At 44.8% G+C, this 20,253-nt stretch overlaps 1 protein-coding gene across 1 annotated transcript in view; it reads left to right on the forward strand.

The window, feature by feature from the left end:
• auts2a (activator of transcription and developmental regulator AUTS2 a) overlaps positions 1-20,253 on the forward strand; it is a 289,935-nt gene that overhangs the window by 246,926 nt on the left and 22,756 nt on the right. Inside the window, 1 exon segment of the mRNA XM_034204116.1 lies at positions 12,033-12,081. Coding sequence (XP_034060007.1) covers positions 12,033-12,081 — 49 coding nt within the window.

The raw sequence follows: 20,253 nt of genomic DNA on the forward strand, positions 1-20,253 counted from the left end.
CCAAAACTGATTTCTTGTTTCCTCTGCTCTTAAATGGTCATGAAATCAGTTATTGTAGCTTCAAGTACACCATTCCTGTTGTATTATGTAATGTGGTTCTTTTCAAGCATCACTGAATAACCTTTCTCCCCATTTTAAGTAGTTGTTACTAAGTCATCTAAAGTAAGCAGCTTATCTCACCCTGGAGTCCTTTATTTGTTATGTTGGTGTTTCAAAGGTCAAACACTGGCAATCACTGTTTATCATTCCGACAATCATTATCAAGATTGGCTGCGGATAAGGAGCTATAAAAGAATTGTAATTATCACCATTTTAGAAACAGTAATTATGGGCATCATTAGCATCCATCATTATGTTTAAGTGGGGCAACGGTCCACTAAACGGGTGTTCATCCTGCTCCTTTTATCAGTTCTCTACCATCAGTGTAGTAAGAGGACATTTTGGAGGACGTTTTGGCATCAGGGACAATTTCTGTCTGGCCTGCTTGTTTCCCAGAGGCCAACAGCTCCCTTATTCATTTCTAACCAGATCTTCACCCTGCTTTAGTTTGAATCAGGAGGAAATCACAGATGTTCATAGCCCAATTATTCTTCAAGTTCAAAGGTGTGGACTGTAAGTGAATTTGTAAAATATGGGTTGAAGGACGCTTCACAGCTTGTGTAAGGGAACAGAAAAAGCAGAGCTTAATTGAAACGAAAGTGAACTGAGGAAGTGTGTTACATTTAACAATCCCTGCTGATAGACATCAACCTAGTATTCACACTTTTCACCAGACCTAGAAGAGCTTCGACTGTAAGCGACTGATATTTGTATTCAGTAGTGTGATGTGGAATTGTGCATAACGTCTCAACCACTGCTTTGTGGATGAATTAGTAATGCTGAAAGATTCCATTTCGTCTATCTAAATGCTGCTCAACGCGCTCAACCTGGTTAATATAAAGAGCCACTACATTTTTCATGCCCACGCCAAGTGTAGCCTTCAATTTAACATGCGCTTTTAATCTTGAGAGTGCTAAATTGCTTTTTAATGTCGAGGTACATGGTGTTTTTAGAGTAACTCGTGAAAAATGCATCAGCCATATGCAGAGCAAATCAGATCCATTTTTATTTTTATTTTAGGGGTAAAGGAACAAAGCAACACTACAGAAAAGAGGAGCGAAACCAATATGTTGTTGTGACACATCTGTCACCTCGGGGGTCTAGGGGGGACACCTCCCACGTGCTGAGAAGATGTTTGTATTTGTGTGTGCAATGGTGTGATTAATCGCGTATCACACATGGATGTTGTGTTTATTTTCAGTGCTACATACATGCAGATAACCAGCTTATGGCTCGAAATAGGAAAACATGCCAGTTGGTATATGTGTGCCCCTCCATGTGTGAAGTCATGGTCAGTGTCAGGTGTTATTGTGCCTGCAGCCTAAAGGGGTGACAGGTGTTTGCCCCCTGTTAGATTCCCTCACAGACCAGAGGCTTCAGTCAGAGCCTGGACTCTCTCAAGCATGACTAAAAGACGCTCCTCTAATATCCCTGGTCACAGAGTCGGTGAAATGACTTCCTCAGGGCCAGCCAACCAACCGCCATTTGTTATCACGCAACAATTTGGCCATTGGAGCAGACTCCTCAGTGGACAGCAAATTAAACATAGCCAGTGCTGTTCCAATAACATTTCCTTTCAACACCATATTGTCGAAGATATGTGATAAAAAGCAGTTAGAAGCTTGATATAAGGTATTTAATTGTTGCAAAGCTTGTCTGCATACATAAATAACATGCTGCATTATTTCACATGGACATTGTAATTCCAGTGGGAGTTGAGATCTATTGCTTTACTGTTGAGCTGAGAGTCTCTTAAACCTTAGCAAGGAGCCTATAGCATCTTTTGCGTGTGTGCGTGTGTGTGTGCGTGTGAACAAGAGAGAGAGAGAGGGAGACAGACAGTTAGCTGCCCCGGATCATCTTGTTGAAGCTTGGTGTTGGTAAACACAGAACATGATAAGTCCAGCTGAGGCAGGCACACATGATTGGGCTTAGCGTTGGCAGCACTGACGCTCCCCTGTGGCATGTGCTGACACCAGGCCACCAACACACCGATCTAAGTCCACGTCACTGTTTCGTCACACACACTGGCACTACTTTGTGCCTCTGCTGGTGTTGCTTTAATAGCAAAAACAAACTCTTAAGGTAGCCTCTTATACACAATTACATAAACACAAACAACACACCCACTCACAAAGAATCACACACACTTCCAGAGAGAGAACCCACTCTATCTGCACCCTGGGAGCCTGGGTCCACTCAAATAACCCCATGGTGAATGTGCAGTTGTCAGGCGGCCAGCGGGGCAACCTCACAATGTGCACATTTAGGACCCAGAGCCTGACGGCGGCGCAAAGTTTGTGGAGGAAAGCGTGGAATGTGTCCTGCGGGCAGATGCAGGCCGCTCTCAAAGGCATCTCTATTACAAGCAGACAAGCGGGGCCTTATGTCATGGTCACCAGCCCCGAAGACACATTTCCAGACTGCTGGCCTGCACCATGCCAGCACACGCCTTCGTGGAAATCTACTGGCCCCCACTGCGCTCCACTCCACTTTGATAACCAAGATTGTTTACTGCAAAAGTAGACAGTCATGAGTGCTTCAGTGAAAGCCTAAGTTTCTCTGTGATGCCTTTGATGATAATGAACTGAAATAAGGGTGTGGCAAGCTGTGATGTACTTGCATTTGATATCATTGATCTGTCCCTGGGACATCTTTTAAAGTTTTCTGTCAAACACATTTTATTTTTACTGTGGCTGGGTACAATCACATGATCCGGTGCCATGCATGACAGCTCCGCTAAGGTCTGTCTTCAGCCGGTGGCCTTCTATCGATAGTGACAGATAAGAGCCCTGTGATCTTGTGAGGCACCAGGCACGAGCGTTGATTGCCATCCCCGCTGATACCGCCGCATGCTAATCATTGTAAACATCATGTTGTGGCTTTGACACACTTAGGCTTATCTGTAATTGGTGTAATTGTTACTAGCGTTTAACGAGATCGTCTTCCAGATATGCGGCGTGCCAAAAGGGCCCGGCTATGTGAGAGGCTCCCTCAGATCTGCCTCGCTGATGGGGGCATTAGATCAACACTAACTCCTCTCACTGTGCTATTAATGAACAGCAGCCACGAGCCGGAGCGCTAACCTGATAAAAGGGGCTTGAGATGAGGGGGTCATGAAATATTTAAATATACAGGGCTTCAAAGCGGAAGAGGCCTCTCTTTCTTGTCAACAGACAGACCCCCTGCAGCCCCGTCGTAGCCCCAGCCTCTGGCCCCCAACCATCTCCACATGTAGGTCACAAACCATAACCACACTGTTCCGCTGTAGCGGCCGCCAGGGGAAAGGAGGGGATTCGCAAATGAAATGGCTCCTGTCTCTAAACACACATGAATACTCTCAGTCTTCCTCTTGTTTAAGCGTTCTCCCATGTTCTAGTGTTTCACAGAGGGGGAGACGAGGTCAGAGAGGGTTTCCCACCACTGTCTCAGTGGAGTCTGACATGTTAAAGCACTCTTTCATATGATTCCTGCCAAACACACACCACCGTAAGGCCCCCTTTCCCACAGAGATATGCAGGTTTTTGGCAGATCCTCTTCTAATAGGGACGCAGTAGGGATCACCTGTCAACTAAAAAACAATCAGCATTCCATTTTCATTGGGAGAGGTCGCATATCATCTTCCTCACTCGCCAGGCATCTTGTGTTCACCTTGCACTTTTTTTTTATCTCATAGGGGCCTAAACTCTCCATTTCTCTCCCTCCCATCGTTCAGCCCCCCAGCAGGGAGGCAACTATACACAGAACAACGAGCTTATTTAGCTCAGGCCCTGCAAAATGCAATTAGAAACCCCTCAATGGCCAGCGGGGCATGGTATGAGATGGAAGGAGAAAGAAGGACATCGACAGAAAGGGAAAAGGGGGAAGGCTGGGGGAGGGCAGGCAAGACCTCCCTGCTGTCTGTCACCCTGCTGGCTTTTGATGTCCGTGGCCAATCTCGTGTCCCCCTAGAGAGCCTATCATCAGGCCCCCACTCCGCTGTTGAGCATAGAGAGAGCCGTGGAGAGGCTTGTTTGAGTGGAGTGCGGGGGATGTGGTGGATGAGTGGGGCTGTCTCTGTTGGTGCCTGACAGAATGGTCTTTACGGAGCGTTTCAGAGGCCTTATCCCTCCAACCGTACTCCTCCAGCCCGGCAGGTCGCTCGGGGGGTCTGCAGAGGGTCAGACAGGTTTTAATGCCACGCCTTAGTGGTGATGTCCTCAGTGCTTTCCTCTAGTCATTCCTTTTTAAATAACACAGCAGGCTGTTTCTCTTCCTCCCTCTTTGGCTCCTTCCCCCCTCAGTCCTGTCTGTCTCTGCCCGTCTCCTCCTGTTGTGTTTCTCTTCCTCTCTAGTTCCTCCTCCTTTATCTCCCTGCCTCCCCTTGTCTCCTCGCTCCCATCGCTCCTCTGAGAAGAAAGAAACAAAAACGGAAAATATTATCCCTGCCAGCGCAGTTGCTCTTGCTTAGTATTAAGTCGAGGCCTCACAGGGGGCTCCAGCACCACAGCTCTTTGCTTGTGGAAGTCTGCTGGGTCTCCGCAAATATAAAGGCATGCAGATTAGGCAGAAAAATTAAAGCTGGGGGTTCGTCAAGCAGCGGGTTATCTGTTAGGAATGTTTTGTCTGTCTGGGATATGGCTGCACTGTAGCTTCAGAGAGGAAATTGGGGTCAAATTAAAAGAAGCTTATAATTCTCCTTTTTTTTGTCATTGAGATCAAATGACACTACCGCTTGATGAGGTTATACTGAATAATCCTATCAATGAATTTGTGTGACAAGCAGCACTAAGTCCTTTTTACAAGGACACTGACGTGATGTAAAGATGGAAGTGAACATCACAAATGATCTCTTTGAGGACTGAACATTGAAATTCAGATTTACCCGGTTCAAAAGCTGAGACATTTCATTTCCTCTGCTTATTTAATCTCCACGTAAACATTGAGTGACAGGCGTATAAATAAGGACGCAGATTTGTGCTTTAAAATGATTTGACTTTTGGGAATTTGTAATTAAACTCACATGAAATTAAATTGTTAAAGGTAAGTCATGCCTGATATGCATGATGTTGTGTGTTTGTGTTTTTGAGGCGGGTAACACATATGCTCCTTTCTGTTTGAAGGGGAGGGAGTGATTGACTGGTCTGAAATTATCCACGGCAATGTCTGTAATTTAGGCAAAAGGGTCTCCCATTTCTATGTGTGTGTGTGTGTGTGTGTGTGTGTGTGTGTGTGTGTGTGTGTGTGTGTGTGTGTGTGTGTGTGTGTGTGTGTGTGTGTGTGTGTGTGTGTGTGTGTGTGTTGTGTGTGTGTGTGTGTGTGTGTGTGTGTGTGTGTGTGTGTGTGTGTGTTGTGTGTGTGTGTGTGTGTGTGTGTGTGTGTGTGTGTGTGTGTGTGTGTGTGTGTGTTGTGTGTGTGTGTGTGTGTGTGTGTGTGTGTGTGTGTTGCATTAGGGATGTAACTAAAGCATTTGAGCCAGCGAAGGTTAAACCAATTTTCTTGTCTGCATTGTTTTCTAAAGTGAGTCCCACGGCAGCGGCATTAGACTGATGGCCAGTGGAGTAGGTTTGTTCCCGTTGACAGGCCACTTCTCTCTGCACTCAATGTCAACTGGATCTGATTATTGCCTACCAGATCCAGATAATGTCTGCCATTGATCAGGCCATTTATCTTGAACTCTTACAGCCTCGGCCAGCTTTCAGAGACCGCTGGGAGATAAGCAGATACAGATAAGCAGATAACATAGTCTCTACAGGCTTTTAACAACAGGAAGATATACGTTCCTGCTGCTTCCCCGGCTGACATGTGATGTGAGTTTCATATATCTTGGCTCTTATTATAACAAAAAGGATCGGCTTTTAGATGTCTCGTCATCAGATCAGATAGACGCTGTCATCCATGTGTCCTTCAATCTTCCATAATGTTCCCAGAATGACAATCACATCCTGTCTGCCGAGCATTGGTTCAAGTAAGTAGGTAAGGATATGCAAAATTGAGATTATATTTTGGCATTGTTATTTACAGCTTTAAATTTGAAAAGTATGTCTGTGACGATACTGATGGAAATTCTCGAGTCTTAAATCTCTCATTCTCTGTCAGGATGTTTGATTGATGCAGTTTAAGAGAAAGGAGTGTTTTTTCCAAAGCCTTCTTCCACTTTTGGCATTGCACTGTGTCCCAGTTTGTGAAACGGTTTAATGCTGGGTACATTTGTCTTTGTCTCCGTATGTGTGTTTGCATGCACAGCCGTGTGTCATCCACACATTAATACAAGCAATGAGTGACAGATTAATTTATGTCTGGCTACGAGTCTGAGGAATTGGGAAGAAAAGGCCTGTCAGTGCTGCTTGTCAGGGAGGGGTAGAGATTAGAGCCTGTTGTCATTGACAACCCAGTGCAGGCTCTGAGAGATAAGGTCGGATGTAATGACTGTTAAAAAACAAATAAATAAGCTAAATTAATTTCAAAAAACATCCTCACTCCGCCGTCGAAAGCCTGGGGAAGAGGAGATGTTGGCATTTCAAAGTGTGTGGGTTTATGTGTTAGCAATTAGAAATATTTCACAGTTCTTGGATTGCACTGCAACATTTGGACAATTCAGATCTTAAGCAACAAGCAGGGTGTGATCTAATCCCACCCCCTCCTCTGAGAAGATTTAGATTCGTTTTTTAATATCCATGTAAAGCAGGTTGTTTTTACTTTGAACTGTGTGCACTGCATGTTATTATCAGGCATTATAGTGTTGATTCCAATTGTCTGAGTATTGTGTGTAAATAGGCAGTGAAACGTGTTGAAACATGATCTTCCTCTGCCAGTGGTCCACTCATTGTGTTTACAGTGTTTCCATGGGTTAGAACCCCAACATTAAACTCCATGATAAAATATGTATTTCTAAGTTGCCATTATATATAGCGAGACTATTACCTAATAAGGTAATAAAGTAAATTATGTGTGTGTAAATCTTATATTTTTGGTTAACATGTTTTATTGTTTTTCAGTCTGATTATTGGGATGGATGACAATGTGGAACTCTTATACATTGTGCATTTTAAAAGACATTTAAAAGACACACATTTCTGATATTTTCCGATATGGAAAATCAGTTTTAGTCAGTTTTTTCTTTTTTTTTAAAGTTTATCTTACACTTCTTATTTTAAGCAACTCTAGCAGTGTTGCAATGCCGGTCTGTCATAAGTTGGTCCTAATAGATGTCCATAAGACTTATCTTAGACATTCATCATCCCCAGAGGTTGAATCCTTACACCTGTATTGATCCTTGTATTATATGTATTGTTACTGTCGTGGTCCTCAGAGGATTAAACAAATTGACTTTGGTGATCCCTTTTGGTTCCTCTCCTGACCGTATGAGGTTCATATTTGTGGTTTGAATGAAATCTCTCATGGTGAACCGCCATGATGCCCCACACATTCATGTTCCCCTCATTGCAGTCCTTTGTCTAGCTCAGGAGTTACCGTATTTTATTCTCAAAAAGATGACTGCTGTTCACCACTCATGATGACTTTGTTCAATGTCATTCACTTTCCATTTCCTGGCCTCTCTGTTCAATCCTGCTTTAAATCATTAGATCTTTTTAGCCCTTGTCAAGCAAAGACCGAGCTCTGAGTCAACAGGCAAAAGTAATGAGAGCTTTTAACATATTACATTGCCGGTACTCATGTTACACTTATCAGTAATATTTTAAACGAGGGTAGATTTGGCATAATGGAAGGAAGCCTCATAAAAGTGAACCAGTCCCTTGTGATTGTAATCTAGGAGAGAGTTCCTGTAAAATTAAACCATGGTTGTGGGGGAGAGACAACGTGCCTCTGGTTTCTTTGAAGTGGGAATCGGCGTCCAAAAATGGAATAAAAGATGACAAAACGTCAGAGTGAAGCTGATGGTCTATAGACAGAACTTACGTGCCCAGACAGCAATTACTGAGATACATAGCACACATCAAGACATTGTGTTTGATCTCAGTGCTTCATTCTCTTGCTCAGACATTGTTTTTCTATGAAACTATGCACTCATTTTTGTGCGTGTTCATCTCTGACGTTGTTTCATTTGAATTAAAAAAAAGTGTGCCGTAAGCAATCTGTAAGCCGGTTGTTTGGCAGTGTGGCGCTAATCACAGACTTGTGGTTTCCTCAAATCTGATAATGACCATTTAAAATGGGGAACAGCGACTCCTTCATATCTGCTCGCGCATTGGCCTGTGAAAGCGACTGGGGTCGGTGGTGTCGTATAAATACATATCCTAAAGCCAGCCATGTCATGCTTCTGAAGCCAAACCACCATACGCTCTTGATGTTTCATCACAATTACCGCTTCAAACATAAGAATCCCTGTGATCTAATTACATCCAGCCACAGTTGGTACATTTGCAACTAATTTTAGAAATGATTTACTGCATTTCTGATTTCATGATCTGAGGCACTGTAAAGCTACATTGTGGCACTGTTATGTAAGATGTTTTCCCACAGCCTATGAGCAACAGTACGACAGAGGTTAATCACTGTATTAGTTTAATGTTGAATGCACAATGCTTACATCTGTGAAACGCACAAGGGTGCAAAGCAGGATCCTCCAACTTGATGAACACATGGTGTTCTTTCTCCCAGGCCCTTTGTGACCACAGCCTTTGTCCGCTGTAACTGAACCAAGTGGCTGGACTTTAACCATCCATCTGAGGCCAATCCCCTGCCTGCCCCCGGATGGTACTTCACTTTCTGTCCTTCGTGTCATCAGTGTGTCCATAAACAGCTATGCCAAGCCCATTGTAACTTGAAGAAAATATGCTTAAAAATGAGCATCTAACTGCGGTTTGGGGGAAAGTGCTGTTGAGTTGCCACTCTGAATCTAAGGCAACTGTACAGAATATCCCATTTCCCATGACTTCATGTTTGAATGACCGGTCCAAGCCAGCCAGTGGACCATCAGTCTCTCTGTTACCGAGGGACGGATTAGCATCTCAGCTATGAGCTAAGTCTGTTTTCTGCTCTGTGGTTGCTTGGGCTGCACTGGCAGGGAAATACTTTGCAAATGTGACTATTGTACACCCATTGACCTCCCAGCCAGTGGGTTAATGCTCATTAGACAAGCTAGAGGATGCTAGGAGTTGCACCATCAAGAGGTTTTCTCAGGAATGTCCAGCATGAGATCGGGATTCGCCCTATATGACAGATCGAGGCGATGAAGGATGAGTGCTGTTACTTCTCGGGTAAATGTTACTTTCAGGCCTGCAGTGTGAATCCTAACAAGAAAGTGTCCTAAAATCTGTGTGATCTCTTTTAAATACACACTATGGAAACGACTAGAAGGTGGACGCTTAAAGAAAGTCGCTGAGCTCTGCAGGATCTGGCAGAGCTGTTTTTTGTGACCCTGGGTGGGCAAGCTAAGGAAATAAAATCTTGCTGAAATGATCACAAAATTATAAACGTGGTAGTCATGATTTATGTCAGTGGTGGAAGCTTGTTGGGTTCAGACTCTCCGGGTGGGCCGGGGAGAGCTAAAAGCTCAAATTGAAGGCTGAATGACCCAAAGTGCTTTTTATATTAGCAGCTGACCTCCCTTCAGGCCACTGGCCAGTGGGATGGGAGGTGGTCCAACAGGAAGAGCAGCCTGTGCTACTCATAAAGGAGCGTTTTGTTTTTCCTCCTCTCACAGTAGCAGCACCCTACTGGGGAATTCATTAGAGGCTGACATCATCTCACTCAGTACAGAGTGAAAGAAAGAATATCTTTCTGCCTGCGCATTCCCCTCCCTCCCTCCCTCCCTCCCTCTCTCCCTCCCTGCTTTCTCTCATTCCCTCTCTCTCTCTCTGCCTCCTTATGTAGCTCTGGTGCGCTGCTGTGTCTCCTTTTGCGCGCCATTTACGCAAAAGGTGCACGCGCTGTTGTGCGCCTCTGAAATGTGAAATCTAGCTCCAAGCTTCCAAGAAGCCCAAAAACACGCGTGTGGTTGTCTGCTGAAGGAGCACGACTGAGGTTTAATTCAAGTCCGCCTGGAAATCAGGAAGTGGGAGGACCCGACCGTGAAGTCAGCAGCTCTCAGGCAGTCAGTCGCTGGATGAATGGGAGTTTGTCTGGTGCTTGGTAGCGGATGGGAGAGGCTCTCGAGTGCCCACGACCGGGATCCGTCAGAGAGAGCAGGGCAGTCAGGCTGTGCAGCTGAACACACAGCGACAGCGGGCTCTTACCTGGTGAAGTTTCGCTCACTGCTTCTGTGATTTGGCTCCGTCTCCCACAGAGGAAACTGGCCGTTCGCTTTGTTGGATTGGTTTGCTCCGTCGGACGCAGCCCCTCTTCCCTCTGCGCACCGACACACCAGCCCACCCGGATCCTGTTGGTTACCTCTCCTGGATATTTACCACAGGAGAATATAGGCGAAAAAATTCAAATTGTGACCCGGGGAAGCTGAGAAAGGTGGATCAAAGGATTTTTCTCTCTCGTCGCCTCAGTGTTGTTGCAGAAGCTCTCCGTGGCGAGACACATGGTTCCCTTTGTCCAAAAGGCGCAGTAGCTTTGTGAACGGCTTTGGATTTTTTTTTTTTTTTCTTGGAAAGGCTTCTTCTATCTTCGCATGGCTGTTCTCAATTTAAACGGAGTAGACTTCGCCGCCCTCTGTGTGGATTATATTATTTGAAAAGCAGAATGTGAAGCGAGGCCACATTTAGCAGACCGAGAAAGTAATATCCTGACTTATTTGCCTTCTTGCTAACCTTGCCACATCAAAGGTATGCGCGCTGACTCTGAACCGCTTATAATCTTAGAAGTCATTGTGTGTACGTGCAAAATGTCTAGTGGAATTGTTTTAATAGTTAGCGTTTTCATGGCCCCTCTTTTGCTGTCATTTATTCTGCAGCCTTTATTGTTTACATTCTGTCAGTGTTGCATTAGTGGAAAACACCTGATTCCTGGCAAGGTTTGTATCGAACCAAAAAACATTAATTTAGTCGCCTTTTCTGACTTAATTATTTTGTATTTTTGTTTGTTTAAATACGTTGCTTCTCCTGCAACCTTAATAAATTACATATAAGATAAAAGACAGGAGTCGCATAGAAACTGTCACAGCACGCTGATTTTAAATATTCCTGACATTAAAGTCATTATATCACAAGGAAATACAACCGTAACGCCAAAGTGTAATGCTTTAACATCATTTTCTCTTGTTTTACATATCGCATTATATAAATCTGAGATGAGGATAGCCACAAATCCAGTTACCATAAAATAATTGTATTCAGAGAAAGCTGTCTGTCAGTCTTCTTCACGTGCAGCTGTGCGGGTGTTGTCTTGTTTATTTTCCCTGTTGTTGCAACATTTGTGTTACTTTGCAATATATTGTTGTGAAATATAATATATATACGACTTAGTATTTTCACCCATATTTCACTTGTATTTTATTCAGGTATAAATCCCAACTCGCACATTGTATCCTCTCCCTGTTGCTCTTGTTGCTGCAGGAGGGCTGGGCTGTGTAGTCACGGAGCAACAGTGCCATCAAGTGGCCTTACCATGAAGAGCCACTTGTTTTGTTTCAGTCCGATATCCAATATTGGTTTTTATCATGATGCTCAGGTTACCCCAAATTATTCAGGAGAGAATTTTCGGCAAGGCGGGATGTGGACCCTGGATATGTCTTCGTTTTTAGGCTCTTGAATTTGACATGTTGAAATTGAGAGCATATCAAGTACAAATAATAAGACTTATATTAAAAGCCCCTAATAAACCATACTGAAGCCAATTAAGGATTTAGGTTTACTTTATCCAAAATGACAGTTTAATAACTGAAGTTTAATTGTAATTTGCCTTAAGCATATAATAACCCCCCAGTCAGCAGTAATTTCTCTGCACTGAACCCAGTAACAATATCCAGGAGCGGGTTTGGACATTTTGCTGTAAAATGATATGGTACTGTGATATTTCTCTAATTGCATTCTCCTCTTCTCAAGGTCTCCGATGCCAACTCAGAGAAATTCTTCAGCACAGCTGCAGTTAAAGGTACAGACATTTCATTCTTATTACCTTGCTGTAATGTTGTCAATATGATGGTGCAGGTATATTACCAATCTCCCTGTTGTCATTGCCATCTTGAAATTGGAATGCGTTCTCCCAGTGCGGCAATTGTAATATTTATGTATGGTTGTTTGAGATAATGCCACAGCAATAACGCATCACATCCATAAAGCTGATCCAATTTACCCTAGGTGCACAGGTATGAAATACAGAAAAATTGAGACATGAGATTAAATTCTCTCTCTGCCAGAATGGAATCATTAAAATGTGCAAACCAAAAAGGTATTGCTGTTGTTGTTACATATATGTAACATGTTGCCCTGTGTGGTGTTGGTGACAATGTGTTGCAAAAGTGCAGTAGGGCTTGTCCAGCAGCCAGAGGAGGATGTACTAATGCTGCAGGGAGTGAAGTAAGGGCAGGAGGGGCATCTGTTTACGGCCTCAGTGTGCCAACACCACATGTGACCTCATTATCAAGTCACTAATTTGCTGTTAAAAGCCACCCCATTTTCTCTGGCTCGGGGATAATGGAGGTGCCCTGCGTGAATGGACATTTCTCTGTAATGGGAGGGAGTTACCATGCAGTGCAAGAGGGAGGCTCTGCGATGAGGGTTATGACCCCTTCAGGGCTGTGGCAGGAGGGGGACCATTGCTGATGTAGCCCTGCACTTTGCGCGGCGCAGACCTCCAAACACATTTCCCACATTCTGGCCTTTGATTCCCTCCAGGGCTTGATTTGTGGCGTCCATTGGGGGGGCTCAATGGCCATGCTTGACAGGGAGGTTTCCTTTTGAACGTGCTTCTCTGTGGACTGATTTGGTTCCCTTGAAAGGATTAAGACCCCCTTTGTGCAGCCTAAATCAACAGAGGGCCCCCCTCTCTCCCCCTCTATGAAAGGACCTGACTGGGGAAACAGTACACAAAATACGCTTTCTCTCTACTGCATGATAGTCCACTCTCTTGGCCCCTATCCCCATTTAAATATCCTCTCCTTTCTTCTCTTTTACCATCTCCGTCCCCTCCTCCTCTCCTGCCATATGCTAATGCTTGCCGCCGTTGCAAAAGGCCAGTAAAATAATCCAGGTGCAGGGAGAGCCAGAACCACTGGTATTTTTATGGGAGACAGTGTTGAGATAAAAATAGTTGAGCGGGTATTTATTAGAGGGATTGCTATTACTCTAATGCAACCAAACCCCAGAGCAAGCAACAGCTCCAACACATTTGGCGAGAGGCTTGCTTGTGGGATGCTGTGTCAATATTTGCCAAAAGGCAGGTGCAAAAAGACAAAAAAAACTATAACCTTGATGCAGCAGAGCTACATGGAAATATGAGTAATTTGTTTGCAAATTATAAAATCTATGGTGCAATGCAAAGAACTTTATTGACACTGAAAATAGCTTGATATTTATGTGACATAATGATTATTGTTCCTGATGAGCCAAAAGCTTATTTCCCATTGTGACTGATAGGGACAAAAGTAAGACACATTATTATATCTTAAACCAACAGAGCTTTGAGAAGGCCATTATAATTCAGCAGCTGATGTGTAGCTTTGGTAATGAATGAATGATTGACTGTTGGCTTTTATTCTCTGCAGCAAGACTGGAAATCAGCCCAGGGCAACCTCAGGTCTCTTTGAAGACTTAGTGCAGGTCCCTCATCTTTTAATCTCACAGCCTTCTCACCTACTCAATAATTACAGTGTATCTTTCATGCTACCTCAAAAGCAACGTGTCTTTGTTTTCTTTCTGCCCCGAGGCCTACGCTGCATTTTAAAAAGAAAATCCAACTGATGAGAATGTGGCTTTTGTGTGTTTTCAGACGTTGATTTGTTTTCTCCGCCTCTTGTGTAAGCCTCACCACGGGGCCGTCGCTGTCAGCTGTGCATAGTTGTCTAATGTGGAGCTTAGAGTCGCCATCACTCTCTGTTTGCCTCGCTGTTTTTCTCCCTGTTCACTCTGGGTTCAGTTTACCCAGGATTGGATTTCATTAACTAAGAGTCATTAAATGTTAGCCCTAATTACCGTGCTTGTCAATGTGCCTGCAGGTGTCAGCCAGCTAACCTGATTCATTGGCACTGCAGGAGAGTAAGCACCAGTTAAAACGATGTTGTGTAGTCTATTTGCCAGCAGTGAAATAAACAACTTTTCTGAAGCTGCTTCCAAGGCGCCGTGGGTGGAAATCGGTATCTAAGCCTTATAAAGACTGTCCAGGGAGGGGGTTGAAGTGCTGGGCTGCACAGATACTGATGATGACAAACCAGCACAGCGTGTCACCCAAAGGCCTGCAGACAGATCTATCAAATGATTAAAGCTGTGTCCCCAGGCAGTAATATCTTGTCACCTGCTTACATTCCCATCCTTTATGATATTGTCAATCCACAAGTCATCCCAGAGACTCCGCCAAGTCAAGACTAAGCTCACTGTTCATTGTTTGGTGAGCGCAGCCCCAGCAGCCAGATTAAGATAATGCTGCATGACATTTAAAAAGCTCCCCAATGCCGTTTATCAAGAGTAGGTTTGAAAATGTTCTCATCAGTGAACTGTTGAGTGGGGTCTCTATTTAGAATAGAAAAGATGCTTTGGACGGAAAATAACTAGATAATGAAATAATGCTAAAATCCCAAAGCTTTTAGATTGTCTTTTACCTGCGTACACATTATCAAAGTCGCACCTTAACTTAATGAGAAATAACTTCCTCGTTGTTTTTCAGATAAAGGTAGAGACTGACTTGAGATTTGTATTTGTTGGACAGATGAAGAAGCTAGTCCCTTGTGAGACATATCCTGCAGCTGTGTCTAAGATGTGTGACTGGGTGCCGTGCGGGGGTAAATGATGTGCACAGCGTAGTGATTCTCCCTCCCGCCTCAAAACATCGCTGATTTCACAATGCTGTAATGGAGTTAATGTGAAAATGAAGCGCTGCTACATCGAGACCTGGGGCTGACGCCAGCGTGAAGAGCGCCGCTGGTGAAGTGTGTCAGGCTTGAGTGCGTCTGTCACCAGGGGAGAGAATAATGTGCGATGTGGAAGGTGTAATTTGCAGTGCTGATGGCATTGTTTAAAAAAATAGTGGAAAGCGGAGGTGAACTTTTGTGGCAGATATCAGAGCTGAAGAGCTCCCTGGATTGTCATAGAGAGCTCTGCTGGCAGTGAAATTGCCTGTGAGCGTATTACTGCTGTGTGGGAGGGAGCTGAGGGCTTGTTTTTCTCTCTCTCTGTTTCCTGAGAGCTGGACTGGTGATGGAGTTGTGTACTTCAGGCTGTGTGCCGCCACCTGCTGTAATCTCAAGTGATATAGAGAGCAACAATCACACCACAAATCACCCAGGCAGCTCCCTAACTCATTCAGTGGACTGGAAAGAGAAGGTTGGCCTTTCACTGCAGCAGTGTTGGTTTACTGCCCCAGGCTCCCTGCGCTGGCCTCCTGCTGACCTCTGCCGTCTGTGTGGGCTTGTGTGTCGAGGAATCAGGGCCGCCTGTGGAACTTGACCTGATGCACAGTGGAAAGATGACCTGACCACCATTGGCCTTGCATACGTGCTGATGTAGTGCTGCAGTCAAGATCAGTGTCTTCTTCCTCACCAGGAGCAGGGACGTCACAGAGAGGTCGCGGCCCCCTTTCCTCCAGACATAACTGCTGGAATAAAGCATTGTTGTTTCAGCTTACATAAGCTTTATTAAAATCAAAATGCTCTTTTGATATTTAATAACCGTGCATGTTTTGAGAAATAAGACAGGGATCTGGAGGATACTTCACTGAAGCAGTCTCCAGGCGTTTCCCCAGAGCTCTTTGCTTTGTTGGATACCCGTCCCCCGCTAGGAGCATCTAATGTATCTCTAAGGAGTAAAGGAAGCTCAATATCCTGTGCTGCACAGAGGGGAGGCCTGCCCCTTTCTTCCTCTCCATGGCTGTAACTATAGAGAGAAAGGCTGTAATTCATGGCCATGAAAGGGGGCCTCTCCAGCCGTGCCTCATCTGCTGACACAGCCAAACAAAGGTTAACAAATCAAGGATAGCACTGGCTCTACTGCCTCGCTGTCGCACACAATAGTGAAGCCCCCTTGTCTACAGCTCACATTTACTGTATCTGTCTGCAGGAAGAGAAACATGGCAACACGTCCAGCTGTACATACTAAGCACAATCAGAGCACTATGTATCCTGACTGTCTTCTTTTGCCTATTGGTCACCTTACAGTCACAACACATGCACTATGGGCTAGTTTCTGGCAGATAATCAGTCTAGTAAATACTGAATGTGTGACCAAGGGTCTTGCTGGTGCCCACTTGGTATAAGTGTGTCGATTGAGGATCAGTTTTAAGGAAATGTTGTGGATGGTCTGTTGGAGCACTGTGGGCCAGTCTCCTGCCATCCACTCCGGCAACACAAAGAGGTCATTCAGAGTTTGTTCCCCATGTCCCGAGGTTAGAGACTAAGTAAATCCATCCATCTTAATGCACTTATTTCAGCACCAGGAGAGCTGGAGGGAGACTGTGTAAACACTCCTATATCCGACATGCCACACTAAACCCAAAGAGCCTGGAACCCATCAGGACAAAATTAAAGGTCTACATCTCAAACACAAACATTTAAATGGGCTGCACTCCAGAGATCAAAGTGAAAGACCTTCATTTTCCTGCTGGCCCCCATGCGTCTGCCGCACTGAGATATGTGGCGGTTTAGCAGCCAGTCAGGGTTGAATGCTGAGCAACTGTATAATGTACAGGTCTGTTTCTTTCAGGTCTCTGAGGTACTGCTCTGTGGCAAATGTTCTGTTGGTCTAAGTAAAGTAGAAGGATTCATGTAAGCATGTTTATTCAGAGATCCGGATAATATTTAGAATTATAATGACAGAGACAAAGATTGTTTTGCCTTTGCTGATTTAAAATTGACTCATTTTGGTCTCCCCCCGGAAAGGGCCTATAATGTAGCGAGCCTGCATGTAACATAGGAAGGAGAACCACATTTGAATGGGTTGTTGATATCCAAATAAATGTTTACAAGCACTGAAAAATTAAATAAGTCTTTCATTTGATTGTTCAACTTCTACTTAATACATAAACTAAGGCTTTGAATGCAAGCATTTTGCTTTTTTGGCCTTATGTTATCACCACGTCCTTTACATGTTTGGAGGATGGAGATGCTAGAGTACTGGGAGTGGATGGAGGTGTTGAAAGCAGCAGTCTCCTCCTCCCAGGAGAGGTCCTCCCCCATCACCATCACCAGCATCCACTGATCCAATGTGACAACAACCACTCTCCTGCCAACTGTGCAGCATTAACAGGGTCATAACACCACACACACACACACACACACACACACACACCAATTATCAACACCCAGCCATTCCCAATGCACTGTTGGTGTGTTCAGGCCAATTATGCCTGTGTCAGTCGTTGGTCCCTGCGGTAGAGGTGACATTGCCAAAGAGGCAGATAGAGCAGAGCGCCTTAATGAGGCCTCATGGTGGCTTAGAGGTGTGTGTGCATTACTGTGTGAGCCCATGTGTATGTGCATAACATCCTGAGTGCTGCTGGTCCAGAATGATCCACATCTCTGTCTTTTCACTTCTCAAGGTCTTCCCCCTCCAGCCATTTCAACCCTAGCGCCTCTTCAGTGGTTTTAAGTACCCGCTGCTGCCTCATGATGTCATTGCAGCAAACACATTTTGGTTCTGGAAAATAACTTGAGGGCCCGTGTCCCAGAAATGCAGCATAGCAGCTTTTGCAGATACATGCACTGAAAAAGAGATGGGATTAACACAGCGGATATGATGTAAACTGTTGACTGGGAAATGATTTCCACAACGGGGCTGCTGTGAGCAGCATGAAGTAGGATTTGGTCTATTTTGAAAATAAAATAACCCCTGATTAGCTAAATGTATGTAACCAAGCATTTCGGGTTAAATAGTGATGAAGAGTGTATCTAATGAGACAATGTCAGAAGGCCACCAATAGTACAAATGTTTATCTGTTAACACTACAGGGAAACCACGTTCTCTCTCTCTTTTTCTCCTGCATCAAATAAATGGCCAATACTGTAATGCTCAACTGGCACTTTGTGGTTTAACACCACCATACTGTTGTCTATTAGGAAAATGGAAGAGGTTGGGACAAGGAGTCTTTCTGTTTCTCTCTCCACTCCTGCAGTACCAGACCATGGTAAGCACAGCTTTTAAGAAACCCAAAAGCTGAGTTAGAGACATAGCACAAGGACTCTGAGCAGGATTGATGAAAGCAAGGCTTTAATTGCTCCCACAAGAAAAGAGGTTATCTTTTTCTCTTCTGTCTCCCCCTCTCTGATTCTCATAAATATGCAGGGCAGAAACAAAGCCCTGATGAGCCGCAGGGCAGATTTAAAGAGGACTATAGAGAAGGACTCTGGTTTGTTAGCAGCGGTTTTTTAGATCCCTTGCATGTGTTTCTGCTCTGCACACACATTGCCTGGCTTTCATTTGTCTCAGCCCACTTCCACAGGCTACTACTGCTTGTTGTGATGGGGCAGTCAGAGCTTTAGTGCAACATTGCCCCCTGGTGTTGGGTGTCACCTCAACATAGACTGTAACTGCTTCAGAGAGTGTGTGGAGAGGACATGGTTGTTTTGTGGTGGGTCATATGCAGCTTTGTGTAAAGTTATATAAGGATTTTGGAAAGGATTTGCATTTGATATACACAAAGTGTAACACAATGTTCCATTTTATCTCCATTCTTCGGACATCATCTCTGGCTTTTGGCCACCTTTCTTAGCAGCCATCCCAAACCTATCGAAGTCCACCGGACTGTCACCATCTGTTACAGATTAAGCTGCTCCTGAAGGGGGCTGTTTGAATTCGGGGTTCCAGCAGTCCTTCTTTATTCCACGTGTCAGGTTTTACTGTAAACACTGTTGTACAAAAGTCAAAATCCCAGAAGGGATTGCTTTTTCAGGCCTTTCAAGCCAATTGCAAACGTTCCGTTGTGCCTTTACGGGCTGCACGTCTGGTTTAGCTCTTAGCGTGCTGAGACGGGGGCTCTTCTGGGCCATTTAGAAGCAAAGCTGGGAAGCCGTGTTTGGAAGCTTTTTCCCATAAACCCTACGCTCAGTTAGTGTGCAGTGTGGTGTTGTGATGTATGAATCCCCTGGCCATGCCTGACACTAGCAAGCCTGTCTGAGCCCATGTCTTCTCCAAGTAGGAGGCCGCGGACAGAGGCAGCATTGTTCCCCTAAAGTAACCCAAGCTTAGGGCGGCCGCTGCCCAAAGGGGGATATCAAGTTGTTCTCTCCCCACCAACAACACAATCCCAGCTTAAGCTCTGAGGCTTGACGAGGGAGCAGAGAGGCCGCTGAATGTTTGGACGACGGTGCAGTTCAAATAAACAGCTCAAATCCTAACCAGCCTCTCCTACACTAACCCTCCAGTGCCAAGTTATGCAGTCCCACAGCCATGGCTCATCAGTCTGAAGCTTGCCAACAGCTCTCAGCTAATTTGTGGTGTTATTTTGAAAGCATGTTGATGTGGATGCTCTGAGGTTTCCTGAAGAAGAAAAAAAAGGGCTGTGAGAAAAGGGTGAGAACTTAAGCCTAGTTACATCTTCCTCCTTCCCCTCTTGTGAGCGATGGGTCGGTTTACCACCACATCAGCAGACCACACAGCATTTCCAGCATAGAGGGAAAGAGGGATGAGAGGAGAGGAAGGAGGGCCATTAACAGCTTTGTTTCTGCCCCAGGTGTCCTGCTAATCCAACTGCAGTGAAACCTGAGCAACGGGTTAATGAGACGGCACTTGACACGCTTGCACACATGCACGTAGGCTGCTTCTGTAATGCCGATGAACATTTAAAAAAGAGAATGCTACATGCAAATTGATACTTCACCAGATTTTCAGACATTTGATCCATGCATTGATTCCTTTCTGGAATGAGTTTTTCCTATACTGTGTTAACACTGCAGGCTCTATTGAATCGGAGCCTTACATGCAGCCTGTGTAACACCAGTTGGCCCCATTTGAAAGAGAGTGAAAGAGGCCCAGACTGATGACTCTCTGGGGAGAGATTTCTCTTTCCAGCCTTCCATGCCTCTCTCCCCGGTGAAATCATGGGGGTGTCAGTGTGTCAGCTTGAACTGTCACTCTCCCTATTGCTGCAAGCCATTTACTCTCATACTCTGCCTCCTGGCTA

This window comes from Gymnodraco acuticeps, unplaced genomic scaffold, assembly GCF_902827175.1.
Source record: "Gymnodraco acuticeps unplaced genomic scaffold, fGymAcu1.1, whole genome shotgun sequence".
In the NCBI taxonomy this organism is placed as follows: Eukaryota; Metazoa; Chordata; class Actinopteri; order Perciformes; family Bathydraconidae; genus Gymnodraco; species Gymnodraco acuticeps.